The sequence below is a fragment of the Colias eurytheme genome, chromosome 23 (assembly GCF_061535395.1).
Source record: "Colias eurytheme isolate Ceu_HAF_F1 chromosome 23, ilColEury1 Martin Lab GWU primary, whole genome shotgun sequence".
NCBI lineage: Eukaryota > Metazoa > Arthropoda > Insecta > Lepidoptera > Pieridae > Colias > Colias eurytheme.
The window spans coordinates 8,294,364-8,315,797 of NC_143002.1; the positions used below are offsets into that span (position 1 = coordinate 8,294,364).

The 21,434-nt window shown below is 31.2% G+C and overlaps 1 protein-coding gene across 1 annotated transcript in view; it reads right to left on the bottom strand.

Moving 5' to 3' along the window:
- cpx (synaptic transmission protein complexin) overlaps positions 1-21,434 on the bottom strand; it is a 182,867-nt gene that overhangs the window by 22,110 nt on the left and 139,323 nt on the right. The window contains exon 4 of the mRNA XM_090115275.1: positions 1,411-1,574. Coding sequence (XP_089971401.1) covers positions 1,411-1,574 — 164 coding nt within the window. The remainder of the gene's footprint in view (positions 1-1,410; positions 1,575-21,434) is intronic.

The following is a 21,434-nucleotide window of genomic DNA, read 5'->3' on the forward strand; positions in this document are numbered from 1 at the left end:
TCGATAAATTAATGTTTTAATAATAATCTAATTATTAAAATTAAACAAGAATTGTTGTCTAAGCATGTTTATTTAAATATAGAAATTAGGGTTATCAAAACAAAAGAACATTTTAACAAGGTTTTAACCATTATATTGATTTCACAAGATTTTCTTTTGTGGTGAAGATAAAATCCACATAGTAGGTGTCTTTTTATAAAAACTTTGAACTTTTATAAGCTATCCGAATCCTACTAAATAAATAACCCAAGTGATAGTTAATTTACGCACAACAATGGATCGTTTATCGAATGAAACGTCAAAATGATTTCGGCGAGGGTCCTCCGAACAAATTGTCCGCGGCTGAGAGCCGACGAGGATGCTTGACCTCTTTCCAACACTAATTGTCGCGTCATTGCCTTTGATATTCGCTCCAACATATCCCGAAAAACATTTCGGGATCGGAATTATTCATGTTTGCTTTTTTGATCTGTGGTCATAACTCTTGCTGACAGGAATGTATGTTAAATGTTTCTTTGCTGGTGTGACAGAATTTTATGTGATTTTATGGCTTTTTGGAGATTCTGCTCCTCGAAAGTGACAGTGAATATATTATATGACATTTTTAAAGCGCTTTTAAATGAAATGTAGTTAATTTTAGGAGCCACTTTGATAATAATATTTATGTTTATAAAATTTTATTCAATATAAAAGATTACAATCACACACTTGACTACATTCATACGAATTAAAATAGTTTGTATTTTTTCAATATTTCCGTAGGGGATTTTTGAATTTTCCTGTAATAATTAAACTGAAAATGTAATATCTATATACTAGGAGAGTAGAAGTGTGATAGTAGCTTAGTGCCCGCAGTCACGTTGCATGGTAAAGTGTCAGTTGCAGATTGGTAATTATAGACAGCTTCAAATGATCTCATGTGGAGAGGATTATATTTAGATAAGTAACTATGTACAGTAATAAATAATAATAGTTCTATGTAGGATTAGAACTAATTTAAACTTTAATGTTTCACTATTTTAAACTATTGTTTTAAAATTTTATCCTAATGAAAGTTTCTACAATGTTTTTAGTAATAAAGTTAGCATTAATTATTAAAAGCGAGTAAATATTTGAATAATATAAATTATTTAAGAATGTAATTTGTGTAGTCTGTAGTAATATAATATGTATTCGTTTTCCAGTGTTTAAAATGGAAAAGTTGATCTGTTTAGATTTCTTCATAACAACTTTTTATACGCTTCTACAATTTCTATTTTTATATTATTCGATAAACACATGGGTTATATAATGCACCTACCATATACCAAACAACCTTATTCTTCATTACTTATTTACGCACCTTATCCCCTATCTCCTGCCGCTCGCGTTATGCTTCCTTCTCTTTATGAACTAGTAAAGTGTACCCACCTTATCCCTTATCTCCTGCCGCATCTTCTCTCGCTCCTCCTCCATCTTGCGGTGCTTCTCCTTGCGCCGCTCCTCCGCCTCGCGGATGGCCTCCTGCCGCTCGCGTTCTGCTTCTTCTTCCTTCTCCTTGTCATCGCTGTCGTCGCCGTCACCGCCGACTGCGCCTGTAACAAGTTTGTTTGAGTTAAAAACGCAATAAGCGTATAATTTAAGGGTTAGGACATATTTGTATCTAAACCTTTGTTCGTCATATATTTTAAACTGTTGCATGAACAATTAATGTTCCTTAACATTTTGTAGAGTCGCTATGTATAATGTTGAAGTCTTTTCTCCTAATTTAGAACAAGCATAAAAACCTTTTAAAATTCTGTAAGTTAAAAAATAAAAAGCTATCTAATAGCTTAGCTAAATATCAGATATATTATAAACCGTTTTAATTATTTATTTAACATACATTAAAGAACCTAAGTGTCACATAAAAAGCTTTCCCTAAGCGTTATTAGTAAGTTTAGTTCCACAAGTTAGCCATCCTGGAAACTTAGGCAATAAGACACAACTTAGGGTTAACCTCGTTTATTTGTACTTTAGTAATTACGGTTACATAATTTATAGCCGTTTAACATTGTGTTCTATTCTTTCCCAAAATAAACTGAAGTTATAGCCCATTACAGTGTAAATGGCTTTACAAGTATATCTATTTTGTTTTATAATTAAACGTCATTTATTTTCTACAAGGATGTTAATTTTTTATGTTAAAACTATTATTAAAAGTGTTGTGCGTACCGTGCTCTACAGAAAGCTCAAATGCCAAATTCTGTTCTCTCATCTCTGATAAAAAACCTTCCAATAACAAGAAATTGCTACAAAATGCGCCTCAACTCGAACGTATAATATATTATAGGTACGACTATGGGTACGACGCATCTGGAAAATCTAGACAATTTCAGGCAACGTGACAAATGCCTAGATTGACGTGTAATAAGTTGGCGCCATTTTGATTCGCGCGGAAAATCCGTTGAGGGAATGAGATTGAGCTTTTTACTGATTTGCCTAGTTATTGCTACAATTGTGTATTTTTGTGATTGCTATGTAGGTATGTTTAGATATTTATCTGATCATGATAGAATAGTTATCAATGCTAGAAACTAGATTTGAATGTATTACCTAATCTTCTTCTTCTTCTTATATATAAAAATGAATCGCAAAATTTGTTGGTAAGCGCATAACTCGAGAACAGCTGAACCGATTTCGATAATTCTTTTTTTATTATATTCCTTGAAGTACGAGGATGGTTCTTATGTAGAGAAAACGTAAATATTATGTACCACGGGCGAAGCCGGGGCGGACCGCTAGTTTTATTAATAAATCCAACGTTTTATGATGCTAATGTAATTAGAATATGTATACTTATTGTATTATAACAGTCGTAATATATCATTTGAACTGGATACACATCATTTTATTCCTGCTAACACACTTCAATACGTTTTATGAATATAATCACTTAGGTTTTCATAGTTATTTTAGTATCTACCTGTAATATAGTATTAGTGGAAGTTTAAAGAGTAATAAGAATGAAAATGAATATACAAATAATGATTTTTTTGCCTGTATCTTATGTAATATTTTTCCACAACACATAGTTACTTTGCCTGCCAGTTCTCTATATAATATTAGGCTTTCTTTGTTACTACGGATCTTTTGTTCACTTCAAAACCCATTTGGCCATATAACAAGATATAGAGACATGCAAAGGGGTGCCTACTGCCTAGTAATACAGGTCATTGCCCCCGGCTGTGTACAGCGTGTTTATTCCACGTACTAGGAAACAGATTTTGAGCACGATGAACTTTAACCTTTTGACCGCCAGAGCAAAAACGCATCGCCGTGCCCTCCACGCCAAGCCACAAATTCAATGAGATAACCTTGAAAATAGTAGGGATTCCAAAATGTTATCGATAAACATAATAATTCACGTCTGAATATTTGAATAAACAGCTTATAACACAAAAATAATATTTATTTAACCTCATCTCCTACTGTAAAAACTTAAGACCACATTAAATAGCAACTATCAACAAAAAAATCAACCTTTTGAGATACAAAAATACATATAAAATTGCAGCAAGTTACAGCACTATTCTCTATCAGTTACGCCCCATTGGCATGTATACATGCCAATGGCGCGGGCAACCATCCTTTTTTTTATAATCTCTCGCTTCTGATTAGGGATGTGTAGCTGTATATTATTATAACTTATCGAGTTTATTTATTAAGTTTATATGAACTATAGGTATTATTGTGGAGTGTTTATTTGTAAATATCAAAACAACTATTACCTTTAAATAAAGGGAATTGCATTATGAGCTATTACGCACTGTCGACCAGTCGCCGGCGACTGGACTTACTCCTGGACGACAGTGCGCAAGCCCCTATTTAAACTATAGTAAGTAACAGTCGCCGGCGACTTGTCGACAGTGCGTAATAGCTCTAAAACTACATATTTATTTTCCAATCATTTAGTTTAATACTTGAGTTATTACAAATACTAATTATATGTAGGTTACCATATTTTGATATGACATAGCGACAATTTGTATCATAAGAATATTCTAATAAAGGCACTCACACTCTCGGCAATACTCGATAAAATATTTTTACAACTTTCCGCACTTAACAACACGGCACGCGCTTACGACGTCACCAGTCCGACATCTATTCATGTCAATGGCGCAGAAGGGATTGCATATCGATACTGTGCTAGGGATGCGCATGATTAGCGAAAAGGAAAATATTCAAATCAACAATATCCACAATATAGACAATATGGTATTATACCAAAGAATGTAGTATTTACCTTTTTTCTCAGTGACTAAGCTTATATATTTTTTTTGTAGTTATTACAAAAATTAAGCGAATTAGAGTAATTTCGCTGAAATTTTAATGAAGTTACTTGAATATTACACTACATCACTAGTAGGCACGTATACATGTCATTGGCGCGAGAGAACATGCTTTTTTAGCCATTAATTAAGTTATTTTTTGTCATCAAATATTTGAATAACTACTTGGCAATTTTGTTTACTGTGTACAATTATGTAATAACTGGGGATTCAGTTCATAAACTGTATAAATAAAACACGTAAAAGTAAAGGTTTAATATGTTTATTTTGTATTTATCTATGATCTGTTTCTTGGCATGTATAGGTGTCGTTGGCGCACAGGGCACGATTGCGCATGACATCTATAGATGTCATTGGCGTTCAAAAGGTTAAGGTTTAATGTTGTGTAACGTTAATTGAACACTATACAATATTTACAAACAAAACATATTAAAATTTTATTTCATGTGTTCTAAAGAAACAAACATAAGTTTATCGAAACGGCGATATTTTATCAAGAGCCTAGGCTCTTAATTCAATGGCTGATTTAGCTATTTAGATACACATAATACTAACATTTATTAAAAAATACATAAGTTATCCATCTGATATTCGACCGCGCTCTTCCCTCAAATTATCTCAAGTCTAAAAGCTTTGACATCACACTGACACTCACAGCCACAGAAGTAGGTATAAATTCGATTTCCGACTTCCCGGGACACCCCAGTCCTCAATTTCCCTTTAATTAAAAACCTGTTATTCATTAATATTCATTCATTCAGCAATTTGAATAGTAATCGCTTTTTTTTCAAACGCGCCACTAATGAAATATTTTTATACGAAAGCTACGGGAATATTGAATGTAATTCTAATATTTGTGTTTGTAAAAAATGTTTTTTTTTGTTCTTTGATGGCAGCATTATCATTTCGGTAAACGAAGCCGCATTTTTATACAATATTTATACATAAATCTGTGATAATTCAACCAAATTCGATTTACAAATAAAATAACTTATTTTTATGAAACATATAATCAAATCTTTAAGTAATATTTGCTCCAAGAACTTATGTATCTATTCCATACATAACTTTCAATTACTAATAATTACTTCACTTAAAAAACAAAACGCAACGGATTTCGAACGTAATTTACTAAACAAAAGCCGACTGAAACAACATTGGCGTATTTATTTATGTACCGTTTTATCTTTCAATACGAAATAATACACTGCAAAATTCATTTATACATTGCTGCTTGGCTATTGAAAATAATATTCCAACTCAACACAGGCAATATGACTGAATTTAGTTTTAATTGAATCACCGCCGGCTCAGTTACATCGACTCACTTTTGACTTGATTCGATTCTAGACGCTGAAAATGAATAAGTAAAGCGCTACAGCCGATAATTGTTTCAAAGTGTCAAATGTCATCGCTTTCAATTGCGTCTGTGCGAAGTTTTTGAACGAATTTCGAACTGTCAAATTGGGTTCGTTAGAATGGAAGAAATGTTGTGATTTCTGTTTCACATAAAGAGGATTTTCGATTTAAATATTTTGGTTCTGAAGATGGTTTTCGCTTTAAATATGATATTTTACTGTTCCGTTTATAATTCTTTACTTTGTAAATCTTTAGCGATTAGTTTTAATTTCATTCTTGTAACAAAAATTGTAAGTGTTTATTAAATTCATACGTGGCTCCTTCATGGCTCTACGGATATAGAAAACATTTGTTCGTAGTTACAAGAATATCAATTTCTATGTTATTAAATACAAATTAAGTTTAAATTTACCTTTTAAAAAAAATAATAATCCGAACGAAAGTAAAATGCTATCAGACAAAAATTATAATAATTACAATATACCAAAAGCATTTCTAGCATCTCAATAAAACCGATTAATAAACCAAAATTAAAAATACTTGATCGTTTAATGTCCCCTAAATGTCACCAGTGAATGCAATACAAGAATTTAAGAGAGAATTCCGATGATAGCTCGCATAGCTTCGAATATAATTGTCCCCTATCTCAGGTCACGTAGCGTATGGCAGAAATTCAATTTATCCGAGACCATTAGGAAAAAGGTACCGCAGCCGATTCAATTATGAGACGATAAAGGATCTCCCAGCTCATTTTATGTGTGATGAATGGGGGATTGTTCTCAGTGTATTTTTAAATGCTCGTGTCTTGAAGATCAGCTTGAGGGAAAAAGATGAGACGTTCTATTGAACGTCATCGTGTAGTTAAATAGTAAAGATTGTTAAAATAGCTTTACGTAGGTCTTTCTTTTAGGACTTTTAAATAAGAGCTTATTTAAACTACTAAGTAAGAAGCCATATTTTATAAATATATTTGTATTGTTTAAACTGCGTTTTTCTATTTTCTTCAAGAGAACTTCTTTAAACGTGGTTTAAAAAAGTGGCCGCCATTTTAACACACTTCATTATTTTCGAAGACGTTAAACGATAATTTAAAAAGAGAAATTATGGTAATAACCGAAGCATAATAATCGAGTTGTTTACAAAAACGTCCAAATGTTTATAGATCGTAAACATGGATGGTGTTTGTCAGCAAACAACGTCGTAAAATTAATACCTACAATTCATTTCGAGGGACATATTGAGTTGTTTCCGAGAAAATATTATACACGCGTTTTGATCTGCTTCTTTGAAATTGAGTGAATCAATTTTGAGATCTCGATACTCACAAGGGTGGGAATCATCTAATCGTATTTTGTATAAGCCGGAAAATGCGTATGGGTATATGTTACATGCAAAAATATGGGTATAAATTGTCACACATTTGTGATGTTTTAGAAACAAGATAATTTTCTTGTGCACAAGGCTATATTCTACATAGCTTGGCAAAAACTTGAGCATTCAATTTGATATTTTTATGTAAGTTTTCATATATTTGACTATGTGGAAACGTCGAATGTAGATAAAATAATACAATAAAGTGCGTCACACACGGTGAAGATACTGTAATATTTTATATCACAGTATCTTAAGGTATCCGGTATCAGCGTTCTGACCATCATTTTTCTTTTTGTCATTGCGTACTAAGACCCCTGTAGAACCGCCATCCTGTTACAAATGACCCGAAATTTTGTGGGTCATTTGTAACAGGATGGCGGTTACTGTAATATAAAATATTACAGTATCTTAAGATAAAATATTATAGTATCTTCACCGTGTGTGACGCGCTTAATATGTGATACTTTCATGAAAGATTATAAAAAATTATACAAATCTACAGTGCATTTTTTTAATTTACCTTTTCCTGTGTTTTGTTTCTATTAGACAATTAAAAGCACACATGCCACAAACAAAATTCAATTAAAATTCTAAACCAGAACATTAAAACTAACTACGCAACATACTCAAGGTTTTTCCTGAACATAACTTAGTAATGAAAGTTTGAGTCTATAAATATAAAATGAAGTTTTCTAATTGCGTACGTAAAACTGGAAAGGCACCAATTAAAATATTGAAACGTTTTATAAACTTGTCAATAAATAATCGTGATAAGACTACTTAGAGATGTATGCTCCAATTTTAGGGTTGCCAAACTTATTAATCTTCTATTTAAACAACCCTTTGAAACACCATTTTAAAAGTTATCAATTCAACTCCAAGCTTTAAATTTACAAATAAATTTTGATCTAATTTTTCTACCTTATAAACTCTAGGGATAAATTAAATGTTTGAGTAAAAACCTAATTTAATGTGATAATATAAACAATCTTAGGAATTTCAAATGTGTACTTTATATCTTCTCATTCAAACCATTAAACTTCAAATACATAGTTACAATAGTTCAGTAATCTCTCACACATTTACCAAAATGTTATGCAAATGTATACTCGTTACGTTTGTACAATTCTCTTTATAGGTTAAGTGCACTCCCATATTTTCTGGCTTAAACACGAAAACATAAAGTCGGCCATGTTGTACTAAACTCTCGCAAAACGTCAGTATAATTAACAAACGAGTTTTAGCAGAATTATTAGCTAGTCTTTTTAAAAAAGCGTAAAAATAAGACTTATAATTACTAAATGGCTTATTTTATGCGAATATTCCGTATGTATGTTTATACAAGTAATAGTTTTATTAGTATTTTATTTTTTTAGTATTAGTTTTTTTTATTTTTTATATCATAATGCACAAAAGAAAGTTATTATTAAATAATTTTGTTAATTATATAATTACAATTCGTAGGTCCAAAACGTGAAATGAGTAAAGCAGTTTTAAAGATGTAGAGCAAAATAACATGTAAAATTATTATCATTTTCATATTTGTAGAAGGTAAGTACTTTTATTGCATTATCTTGCATAAATATGATAAATACTAATGTTGCAAGCTTTTAATCCAAAAAAATAACGTAAAAGTTATTTTTACACTTGAAATCTCTTTTACAAACATCACACTTCACACATTCTACGTCAATGTTTATGTTGCAAATTACATAGTTGGCAACCCTATAGTACTAGGCTTAGTGAATATCAATCATAGTTGGCAACCCTACGGTGCTAGGCTTAGTGAGTATCGATCCTTCCCATAATAGACTAGAAGGTCTGCGGTGACATATCTGTATACATAAACTATATTTTTAGCACGTTGCTTCGTATTTTCAATATCTTGTCTTGACTGGGAAATATTTTTGGGTGAGGAATAATTTTAGTAGGTTAGGTGTTGTTTTATAAAACAACGTAATATTATTGAATTTAGGAATATTTTTGTGTGAAGAAGAAGAATAATAATTTTAGAACGATAGGTGTTGCTCAATTGTTGCTACATATACAACTATTTGCAGGAAATATTTTTTTATACTGTCAAATAACAATAGAAGTAACATCTTATAATTATATTACCTATATCTTGCAAGTTAATAAGTATAAACCTTGTTATTAATTATATTTTGAAAGTTCCCTCAATAACATTTCACCTTTAAAATAAAACAGAACAATATTATGTTGTAGTTTGTAGCGTTCTGTAAACTCATAGTTTCTATTTAATAAATAACTATTCTCCGTTATTGTGATATCACAAACACTTCGTGGATTTAATTAAATTGCTTCTCATACAAAAGTTTTGTTCTTGTAATTATTATTAACTACCACTAAATAATAGAATTTAATTAGAATTTGTTAGGAATTCTCGTAGTTTATATTTTCCATCTAACGAGCTTTTATTACTTCACTATTAATTAATAAATGTTTGTATAATATAAGTGAATAACTATGAATATCATAAGTTTCATTGAAATGTGTTGTTTATCTTATAATTGTCTATATTTTTAAGGGCCGATTTTTCAATCCATGGTTAAAACTTATCCGTCAATAAAGTATTACACGATAATATTAAAATGTCACCCGTAAATTGTCAAAGACGGGTGAAGAATATATTTTTGAAATGGTAGTTTAATACGTTATTCAACGAATAAGTGTTAACAAAGGATTGAATAATCAGCCCTAAGAGATACCTTATACTTAATATAATTACTATATCATAATTTGTTTTTAGAAAAAAGAACGGATTATTTTGTTGGACTACGATATTTTGAATTACATTTAGTTTAAGTCTAGTGAAATGTGCTCATTAGTTTAGAAAATAGGCCACAACATTTAAAAAGTTCAGTGTATATTTCCATAACGTTTGTTACATCAACCTTTACAGACCTGTTTTCACGGCTGGTTGATTCTAACATTGTCCAACACAAAAGCTCGAAGCAAAATGAGCCATTATAGAAATCCTGTCATTAAGTTAATTTAAACTTCGGTTTAATCGTTATTGTCAATCATCAATACGACCTAATTCTGAGTAGAATTAAGTGCCGTAATCCACAGTTTTAAGACAAAGAAAGTAGAACAATTGCTCTTCTTAACAAGCCGATTACTTGAACCAAAGTTTAAAGTTTCGGAGCGAGGAAGCAATTACGGAGTTTATTTAGCTGAAATATATTGGAGTGATTTTAACCCCTAAACGGCTGTACATAATTATCTTAAATTTTTAAAAAGATTAAGAAGTGAGTATTATAGCGCATGCTGTGGAAAATGTATATCCAAATTCTCAGCTTTTTCAAATCCAAAACATATTTAAATATTGACGATAGAGAATCTTTTATCAAGGAGAATGTCAACAGTAAAGCCTCACTTAACAAGTATCGAATGGTTCACCTATTCATTTGAGAACTACGACGACAAGTCTATACGAAACGACAAATTCATCGTTAATTGAGTCAATAACGATAATGAAAAACTATTGAATCATTTTTGCTGATACCTGGGTAACAACTGGATTATAATTTGGACTAAAATGAAGGCTTTTTATGTAAGCATTATGCGAGCAAAACCATGTGCGAAAGTAGTTTTACAATACAGAGTCGGAGCATTTTTGATTAACTGATCTTACTACCTTTATAAAACGCATTAATCTACATTATTCTTAATTAAACCCTTGTAATTGAGTCAGGAAGGAAATCTCAAAGGAATTAGATTTTTAATTAAATATTGCCGTTGAATCTGCAATGCTGGGGAATTAAATATCGATGGAATATCAATTATTTCTTACTAGAGGTCAGCCCCGGCTTCGCCCGTGGTACATACTACATATTTCGCAATAAAAGGTAGCCTATGTCCTTTCTCGGGTATCAAAATATCTCCATACCAAATTTCATGCAAATTGGTTCAGCAGTTTAGGCGTGATTGAGTAACAGACAGACAGACAGAGTTACTTTCGCATTTATAATATTAGTATGGATTGGTAGAGACTTTTTATTCTGACGGTTAATGTGATTTTAAATTCTTTGATAAATGTATTTTTAACACGTGGAAATATATTTTCAAATTGTAAGTATAATGTTAGTTTGATTTTACTACTGTTTTATAGTTTTTAAGATGATTAATTGGATCTCAACTTTTGAATGTCTTATTTCGTAAATATGATATACGAGTTTAACAGCATAATCTATATATCTATATAAAAATGAAACCCGTTTCGCGTTGTCACGGCATCACGCGTGAACGGGTGGACCGATTTCGAAAATTCTTTTTTATTATATTCCTTGAAGTACGAGGATGGTTCTTATGTAGAGAAAACGTAAATATGTACCATGGGTGAAGCCGGGGCGGACCACTAGTCGCTTATAAGGAAATAATAACTGGTGAATAAAAACGAAGACAAAGCCGCGGGCACTTGCTAGTGTTAAAATAGATTTTTAGTTCTTTCTAGGTTCCCGAGACACCGTGAAAGTAAAAGTTCCAAGTCTTTTCATAAGTTAGAGCCGATAGTGCACTTGGAAGTTTGACAAAGTAAAAGAAAATAGTAATTATTTGTTCTTCATTAATTGTTCTTTTAACAAGAGTTAATTTGTTCACGCTTCCCTCTGGGAAGTCACTGTACTCTTTCAAAAGGCGTTAGTGGTGGAATATTAAAAATAGTTTTTATTTTCAATAAAGAAGTTAATTTAAATTTTAATAAATTGCACACAACAATATAATTTTTATGGTTTAGAAAACAGAGTGATGTAATTATAATTATCATAATGTTTGGTTATTTTCAAATACATATTAGTGTGATATTGTATTATGAAAATTTAGACGGACCTATTTATCGTTAAAAAATAAAAACTAAATCGGTTATTGGTTCGATTTTATTCATTCAATGTTAAATAATGTTGAGTTCTTTAGTGTGAATCAGAAGTACATACATAATATCTATAGAATATAGACAACTAGAGGTCCGCCCCGGCTTCGCCCGTGGTACATATTTCGCAATAAAAGGTAGCCTATGTCCTTTCTCGGGTATCAAAATATCTCCATACCAAATTTCATGCAAATTGGTTCAGTAGTTTAGGCGTGATTGAGTAACAGACAGACAGACAGAGTTACTTTCGCATTTATAATATTAGTATGGATGTTCCTAATTTACTTCAATGTTATTTCTACAATCTCATTATAAATAAACAACACATTTGCATTTTTGTGGATGCTTTTGGGTCAAGTCACGCCTTCGCTCATTCGTCAACTGTAAACTAATGTTATTTCGTAAGAAATTACCAAAAACTGAGTAATAGTTGTTGACCGCAGTTTCGCTTGCGTGGTCGAAATAAATTTTCATGAGGTGAAATTCTATCCCTATGGATAGAATTAATTAAAATCCTCTCTACAGTGGCCACCTACATGTTAAATTTCATATAGTAGTTTGAGCTGAGCGTTGATAGATCACTCAGTCAACCTTTCTGTTTTATATATTAAAAATAACTAAATATTACCTTACTATTAATTAAAACAATTTTTCGCCTTTCAGTAAAACCAACGTTACGTCCAACTAGATTTCGAACGAAAAACAAAGGCTTTATTCACAGTGACCGAAATGTTTACTCATATCAATGTAACATATGGCCCGCGTATATCACCGGCCGCTCGGAACACAATAATTTACCGCTCTCGTTGATAACATCACGTATTGCGGTGGGACGGATTTGAGCGGTCAGAGGCCCTGATTTTGGGGCCTTAGTGATAATTATTAGTACAATGTATGGTTGTTAATTATCGCATTTATTTGTTTATCTATAAGGAACATAAGAATTGCACAAATGCGTGAGTTTGTGATAAAATAAACATCTATTATTCTTCCTCTCTCTATTTTTCAGTTCGTTAAATTCGTTCGTCTATTTACGTCAAATTTTGTCATCATTATTAGTTCAACTGATAATCTTTTTATAAGTATCTAATTAAGAATAAATTCCTGTTCTTATATTTAAAAATGTGCTAACCACTGCACAAAGTAATCTAATCTCACATCAACTATGCTTAATTTATAAACTACAGTTATAAAGTTATAACAATTGTAGTTATAACATACGTGACTTCATTTAGCCAATTGCATTAGAATGCAAATAAACGATTAACCCGTGGATTAAATTCCTATGGAGCGTGTTCAAGTCATAAATAATAACTATTTCAAAGGCCATTACTTTATATTGCAGACTATAATTACTGGGCTTTCCATTATACGCTGAATAGCTTTAGCCAATGCGTTTTAATACAAACTATTTATATTAGAAATTTGAAAGAACCTTTGTTGGTTTTCGTAAAAACTATCGTATTGATTTAATAGATATTTGGCATGCGAATAGATAGTCTTATTAGCATATAGCCTACTTTTTACGACGGCATGCGAACGAGACACGCGCTGAAGATAGTTGTTACGAGATGGATAAAATGGATCACTAAAATAATTTAATTATAGTTATAATAATTGGTCTACGGTTTAATGTTGAATCGTATGCACTTCTTAATTTACTTTTCCGTATGTTTTAGTACATAATAATACCGATTTTTACGTTAATCTTAGTTAACATTATTAATCTATTAAATAATGTTTCTCTTCTTATTACTTTACTATGCGAAGTTTTGATGTGAAAATCAAACTCAAATATCTATTTTTGTATCGAATTGCTTTTGGCACATCATTAAATAGTAATAAGGTAACACAAATTCAGAATAGCCTATATACAATTTAGAGTCAAACCTGTATTTCCTTTCTCCACATATTTTATTCCACTTTACTACAACCCAGGGCCCCAATAAATGATAAATACGTCCCACAGAGGTGAGCGTAAAATTATTCAGCTTATAAATAAAATGTACACTTGAGCGGTAGCGTGCTTGCTTTTCGTTTATTTTCAAAGCCCATATTTTGTTGTTGTTGTAAATTGTTTAAATCTGTTGTGACCCGACACTGGACACTGTTTAATGTTTTTGGTACACGGTTTTTAAACCTTTTTCGTAATTTTTATTTAGATTTGGAGTTTGGTGGAAAATTTGCTGTCGAAGTTCTTTTCATGTATGCTACGTGATCATTTACTTTTTTGTTACGAAGTATTTTATTATATTTTGTACCGTCAAGTGAGTATAAAGATAATCGAGTTCTTTTATTAAGTTAATGAGATAGTGATATTATATAATAAATAGCAAACAGATAAAAATACTTACCTAAAATATATTATATGAACTTAGCCCGCATTCACCTTCTATGTATTCGATACTAACATACATAGTAAATAAGAAGTAGAAGCTTGTTAAATTGCAAGTAACACAAATAAAGGACCGCTGACCGAGCTCAGTTGCAGTAAAAGTTTTAATTAAGTAAAAACCAGCATGTGACGGCCAGTGATATATGAAACTAAATGACATGCGGTATAGGAAATTTGTATCTTATTTTGTAAAGGGGAAAGAATTTTTAAAAACGGGTTCGTAGTTTCTGAGATTACGTGATTCAAATTAACTGCTTCACTTTCAACTTATGTCTGTACATATTATTACTACTTTTACAATTTATTTGATTAAATTGAACACTCTGCAATCTATAATTTTCGATTATAAATAAATGATTATATATAAAATTACTGATTTTTTTTGATACACACATGTTTTCTAAAGTCTAGACGAATTTTTCCTATCCCCAAGGCTGCAATAGTTGACAAAAGGTAAACAGCCTCTATAAGAATAAGATAATCTGATATCTGTAGGAGCTTTTCAATAAGCCCGAAGATTTGTTTATTTCCTGCTCATCCTGTTAGGAGCTTTGGAGAGCTTTGCGAACGTTGACGTGAAGGTGTTTTGTAAATATTTTCATATGAAAGGATCGTTCCTTATATTATGAAAATGTGCTTCGGTCAGCTGGGTTTTGTGTGAAAAGTTTTTGTATTCCGTTTTTAGATATCAATACTGTCTACAATTTATGTTTGTTTTGACGGTTGGCTCTGTAGTTGACCGATTGGGAAAAATCGTGTTTCATTTGATATAGCTTTGCTGGTTCCGGTTTCACAGAAAAATATAGATTTCAATGTTTTTGCTGAAATATTTTGTTTCATGTTGGTTAGAAATCTGTGATATTATTTTAGTTGAGCCACACCTATTTTTTTATTCAAATAATATGTAGACGGAGTGAGTCAATAATTATAAGTCTAAAAACACTTAAAGATAAATGTAGGTACACCAAAATAACAACGCAAAACTTAATGGTCCGTAATGTGGTACTAAAAATAATATCAATTGGCTTATAAAAATGGGGAGAAAAAACTTTCTCCATGAAAACAATACCATTAGATTTATTAGCTAGTTATAATCACAAGTTATTATTAGAGTCACGTTGTTAGCGTAAATAAGCCGGTCACATTTTATTGTACCCGGAGTTTTCAATCAATATTTGGGTCACGAATCTGTTAAATCCATTTGTACTGAAAACGGAAGGTTTTCGGTTCAATTTTAAATTTCACGTTCAATGTAATGTATTGTGGGAATTTACGGTCATTTGTTCTCAATGGTAGATTAAAGGTGTGTTTTTGCAATTACTTGTATTTTGTATTGCAACTTGCTTTGTATTGATATAATAGGTAATTTTAATGTTTTTTGTATAGATATTTGATTGTATTTCACACAAAAGTACTGAACTAATTTTGTTAAATTTTGTATTATATTAGGGCGATAAATATCGATTATTGTAATCACAAAAATAAGTTTGACATCCTGTTGTTTACGTATAACTTACGTATAACATAAACTTCATAAATATGGAGTGGGACCGGTTTTAAAATTATATTTTGTTTTTGATTGGCTATATTTTTTATCTATATTCACTAGCCTCCCTCGATATCGGCTATCTAACACCGAAAGAATTTTTCAAATCGGACCAGTAGTTCCTGAGATTAGCACGTTTAAACAAACAAACTCTTCAGCTTTATAATATTAGTATGGATTATGATTACGTTTCATTCATTTTACTACTGTACGCATACATAAAGATACTCCTTAGTATGTATCTTTAAGTATAGAGTTATCTCAATCCATTTCAATTGAAGACCCGTTTGGACAAAGCCCAAATGGAGCTTAAACTGGTCGTAAGTAATTAAATGCTATAAACACTTTGACCAAGTGGGAGAGTGTTTATTTGTAACTGCATTATGCTTTACGGCTGGATTGTTTTCGATGTAATTTTCGTTTAAACTATCACCCGCACTTGGTAAGTCGTACAAAAACAGACCTGCAATAACTTTGTAATGCTGATATTTGAGTCTTTTGTATATTTATCATGAGTTAAGTCAGTTAACTCAAAAACAAGTGAATCGGTTTTTTAAATTCGATCACCAATAGATAGCTTCACTATCTCTGTATGATATATGCTAGGTTTTTTTCTTAAATGGTTTAAACCGAGGGGACCCTCTAGCTTGCGACTATCCTTAAAGATAAACATCAAAAATCACTCACAAGTGTATTTTATACTGTTAACATGAATTTACATCAATCATTGTATACTGAATAAGAAGGAAAAATAGCTGTAGAAAATTAAGGATTAAGCGACTCCTTTTTTCCATTTACTGAATAAAATACCATACTTTTATTTGATCTTTTATTTCATTTTGTAGATTATATTTTTCTTGCTCGGGAATCAAGCAATCGGTCAATGTAATTAAGGTTGAATATTTATTAAAAATAAGCCAGGGAAGTTTGTTTATTCCGACAACCATTTACCTAAATTTATTTTTATAACTTAGCTTTTTTTTAATTTCAGGATACATTTATCTCAACGAAATAAAAATGAAGATAAAAATATAGTTTGGTGTCGTATATTTAGAAACTAGATTTCCGCCCGCGGCTTCGCCCGCGTTTGCAAAGGAAAACCCGCATAGTTCCCGTTCCCGTGGGATTTCCGGGAAAAAAACTATCCTATGTGTTAATCCAAGTTACCTTCTATATGTGTGCTAAATTTCATTGTAATCGGTTCAGTAGTTTTTACGTGAAAGAGTAACAAACATCCATACATCCTTACAAACTTTCGCCTTTATAATATATATATTTAGAAATACATTTCCTTATTAAAGACACGTTTACATACTTCGAGGGCACCGAGCTTTTTTTAAATCATAATATAATCAGAATTGATAATATGAATTAATTGCATTTTAAAAAGTGTTTAAATCTGTGATTTATGAATATTATAGAGCTGCAAAGTTAGTTTGCTTGACCGCGCTAATCTCAGGAACTACTGCGTCAAAATGAAAAATAACTACTATGTTAGATAGTTAGATAGTCCATTTATAGAGGAATGTTATAGGCTATAACATCGTACTACTACATAATATATGAGAAGGGCATTACTAAGAAATTCGTTGAAGCCGCAAGTCACAGTCAGACTATTATATTGGCGTAAAATCACACACAAGAAAATACTTTGTCCCACCCCACATTCCCTTCATTTAAGTAGCATTTAAGTAGGTAACTTAGTGTGTTGCGTGCGCCGTTTGAACTACGGCTTCTAAAGCCTATATACCACCTATATACTACCTCTTTATAACGGTGCATTACCATCAAACGAGCGAATGCTCATTCTAACCTCACTATGTCAAATTATTTAACCTAACCTAACCTAACCTCACTATGTCAAATTATTTTAGTGTAAACAGGCGTAGAGCATCCCTTCGTTGTTTTAAGTGCGTTTGAGAAAATTCTATACAATGTTCTTATACTGAACAACACTGAATACGAGTTTTCGTTTACACTAAAAGATCACGAAAGAATGCTCTTGCTCTAGTTCTAGCTCTAATTTCGTTTGATGTAAATGCGCCATAACTGAAGCATTGGTATCGAACACGACAATTTATGAAATGGCTCCTTCAGGTTCTATTTTCATTTTTGGGTTACGATTTAATCTTGGATAGTAAAGATAACGACTTTATTGGTTTGGTAATTTATTCTAATAGGGTATTTTTTCATTGATTCATGTTGTAATTATTTTATACAGAATATAGACGAATGTTTCACATGTTATTTAAGTTAATAAACAAATATTTATAAGAAACATGAAGTACTTATGGCGAGTAGAGTGAAACAATGTGTATTGTAGTTTCAATTTTATAATAAGTACTAGTGGTCCGCCCCAGCTTCGCCCGTGGTACATATTTCGAAATAAAAGGTAGCCTATGTCCTTTCTCGGGTATCAAAATATCTCCATACAAAATTTCATGCAAATTGGTTCAGTAGTTTAGGCGTGATTGAGTAACAGACAAACAGACAGAGTTACTTTCGCATTTATAATATTAGTATAGATGTTGATAAATAAATACGATTCGTTACACAACGTTCGATAAAACGCTGAATATTTCGTTATAAAAATATTTAATAAAAATACATTTGCTTAAATTAAATATTTGCGACTGTACTGCAATATCCTGTGATATTCCGTTAATTACAATAATTTCCATTACGCGGAATCATGAATTATTTATGAGTTAATTTTATTCGTAAACTTTTGATTAATGAGTACAATTCGAAAAGCTCACAATTTCCACGACTATTGATCCTGGATGAATTTTGAAACAGCCTTATAATACTTTTATTTATCTTGGTTTATTAATTACGTTGTAATTCCTCATCTCGTGGACTGATGTTTCACTTAATTAATATTTTTTTATCGCTCAATTTAAATTTTCTTTATATTTAAACAATCACAATGATCGTTGCTTGCATGTCATTAGAAAAATACAAAAACAATGAAAGTTACAACCAGCTTTTTCACGCAACTTCGTCTGCTATCAAGGTACCTATAATGTTTCAACATTTAAAACTGTAATTCCACTTCTATTAGTCGTAGCTTGATGATATGATATAGCTCATTGCCTTCCTCGATAAATGGATTATCCAATCACATCTATAGGTATATCTATCTATAATATAAAAATGAATCGCAAAATGTGTTGGTGAGCGCATAACTCGAGAACGGCTATACTGATTTCGATAATTCTTTTTTTATTATATTTCTTGAAGTACGAGGATGGTTTTTATGTAGAGAAAACGTAAATATGTACCACGGGCGAAGCCGGGGCGGACCGCTAGTATTATATAAAAATGAAACCCGTTTTCCCTGGTCACGGCATCACGCGTGAACGGGTGGACCGATTTCAATAATTCTTATTTATCATATTCCTTGAAGTACGAGGATGGTTCTTATGTAGAGAAAACGTAAATACGTCTTACATACCACGGGCGAAGCCGGGGCGGACCGCTAGTTGAAAATAATTTTTCAATTTGGTCCCATATTAGCGTTTAACCTAACAAAAACTCTTCTATATATTATTATTATAATGTTAGTGTACACTGTACAGGGGTATTCGTAGTGTTCAGATACTTTGTAATTTGCTTTATCGTTCAACTACAGATAAACTTCATTGTATAGTAGTGTTCTTGAACCGCTGCTTTGTTACAAGCACCACCGCTTTGTATAACATGCTGAGGTATTTTGTACTGAAACTGTATATTGTTCAACTAGATGTACTAAATTATCGAGAATGTAACGAAATCTTATGCTAGGAACTTTGCGTCTAGTTTAAATTAAATTTAGCTAGAGTGAGGATTTAATTTCGCTTTTATTATGTTTCTTTCAGCTTATATGGCTGATAAAATAATATGTAGTTTGTATAATTATACCGTTTTTTAGATAAAATAATGAATTATTTACATTTATATATTTTATCTGGACTTATTTATTTGTTTAATTATGTTCTTAAGAAGTAAGAAGTGGCATAAAATAGATCTATTAATTACGTAGAAATATCTGCATTTGAAATGAATTGGCTATATCCAGAGCATCAATATTATCATCCGTTTTATTGACAGCTTTACGACGCCTTTACACGTGGTTTAAACACACAATAAACTGGTTTATTGTTGCACTATTAACCGTCAGATTTAACAAATTGAGTTCCAATTAGCATCATAAAAACTTGTTTTAATTAATTGAAGATGTTTTTATAAAGCATTAATGTAGTATTGTATTTAGTGTAGTAAATAGTAATATAGCTCTGGATATAATCGTGGGAGATTTAATTATATTGTAGTAACTAATTCATAAATACGCTTTTAACTGAAGCTTCTATTTTCAGCTTATAAATATTTTATATTCTGGTCTAGACCAACTGTTTGTTAAATACATTTGCCATTATTTTATTTTAATACTTTCATTTTGCGATATTTTTCTATTAATTTTATTTCTTTAGTTACTTAGATGTTTTCATTATTATAAAATATAAAGATTTTAGAAATATTGCATGTAAATTATTATATAATGTATAATCATGCATCTTATCTTCTATAATATAAAAATGAATCCCAAAATGTGTTGGTAAGCGCATAACTTGAGAATGGCTGACCCGATTTCGATAATTCTTTTTTTATTATATTCCTTGAAGTACGAGGATGGTTCTTATGTAGAGAAAACGTAAACATGTACCACGGGCGAAGCCGGGGCGGACCGCTAGTCTTTATATATAAAAATGAATCGCAAAATGTGTTGGTAAGCGCATAACTCGAGAACGGCTGAACCGATTTCAATAATTCTTTTTTTATTATATTACTTGAAGTACGAGGATGGTTCTTATGTAGAGAAAACGTAAACATGTACCACGGGCGAAGCCGGGGCGGACCGCTAGTTTAATATAATTTCACGGCATGTGAACTTTAATGACACGACAAGTTACGTACGTTTATACATATATAATTATATATTAAAGTACCTATGTAAATATTTATTTCAAATATTACATAATAATTATAAATAAAATTTTATAATTATCCCATTTTTACGACATCTAAAGCTGTTAACATAGTAATATTGCTTTTAGCCCATAAACGCAGCAGTTTGGACCACTCTCGTGTATATTTCATACAAGGCATTGGTTTTAATCCACCCCGTTGGTTAAAAGCTTTCCCCTGTAATGTTTGGTCAGTCCCTCTCAAACACAATTCGATAGACAGAGAGGGGTTCTTTTGTATTTCCCTCTAAGATTTGCGAGTTTTTTTAGTTTTTTCTTCTTTGATATGAGGCTTTGTTCGGAACGTCTGAGTCTTGGCTTGATTGCGATTTTATAGTTGTGTGCATGTAATTTCAATGGTTTAATATTAAAATAAAAGTTATATTGATCTTGATCATTCATTATTGTTGATTTTTATACCTAGCAATCTACTACTATGTAAATTGAAAGAACTATAACTAGAAGCGTACATAATACAACCATTACAATAACTGATAAAGATTAAAATTCAATTAAACTATAGAGGACTATTAATTATGATTAATGAACG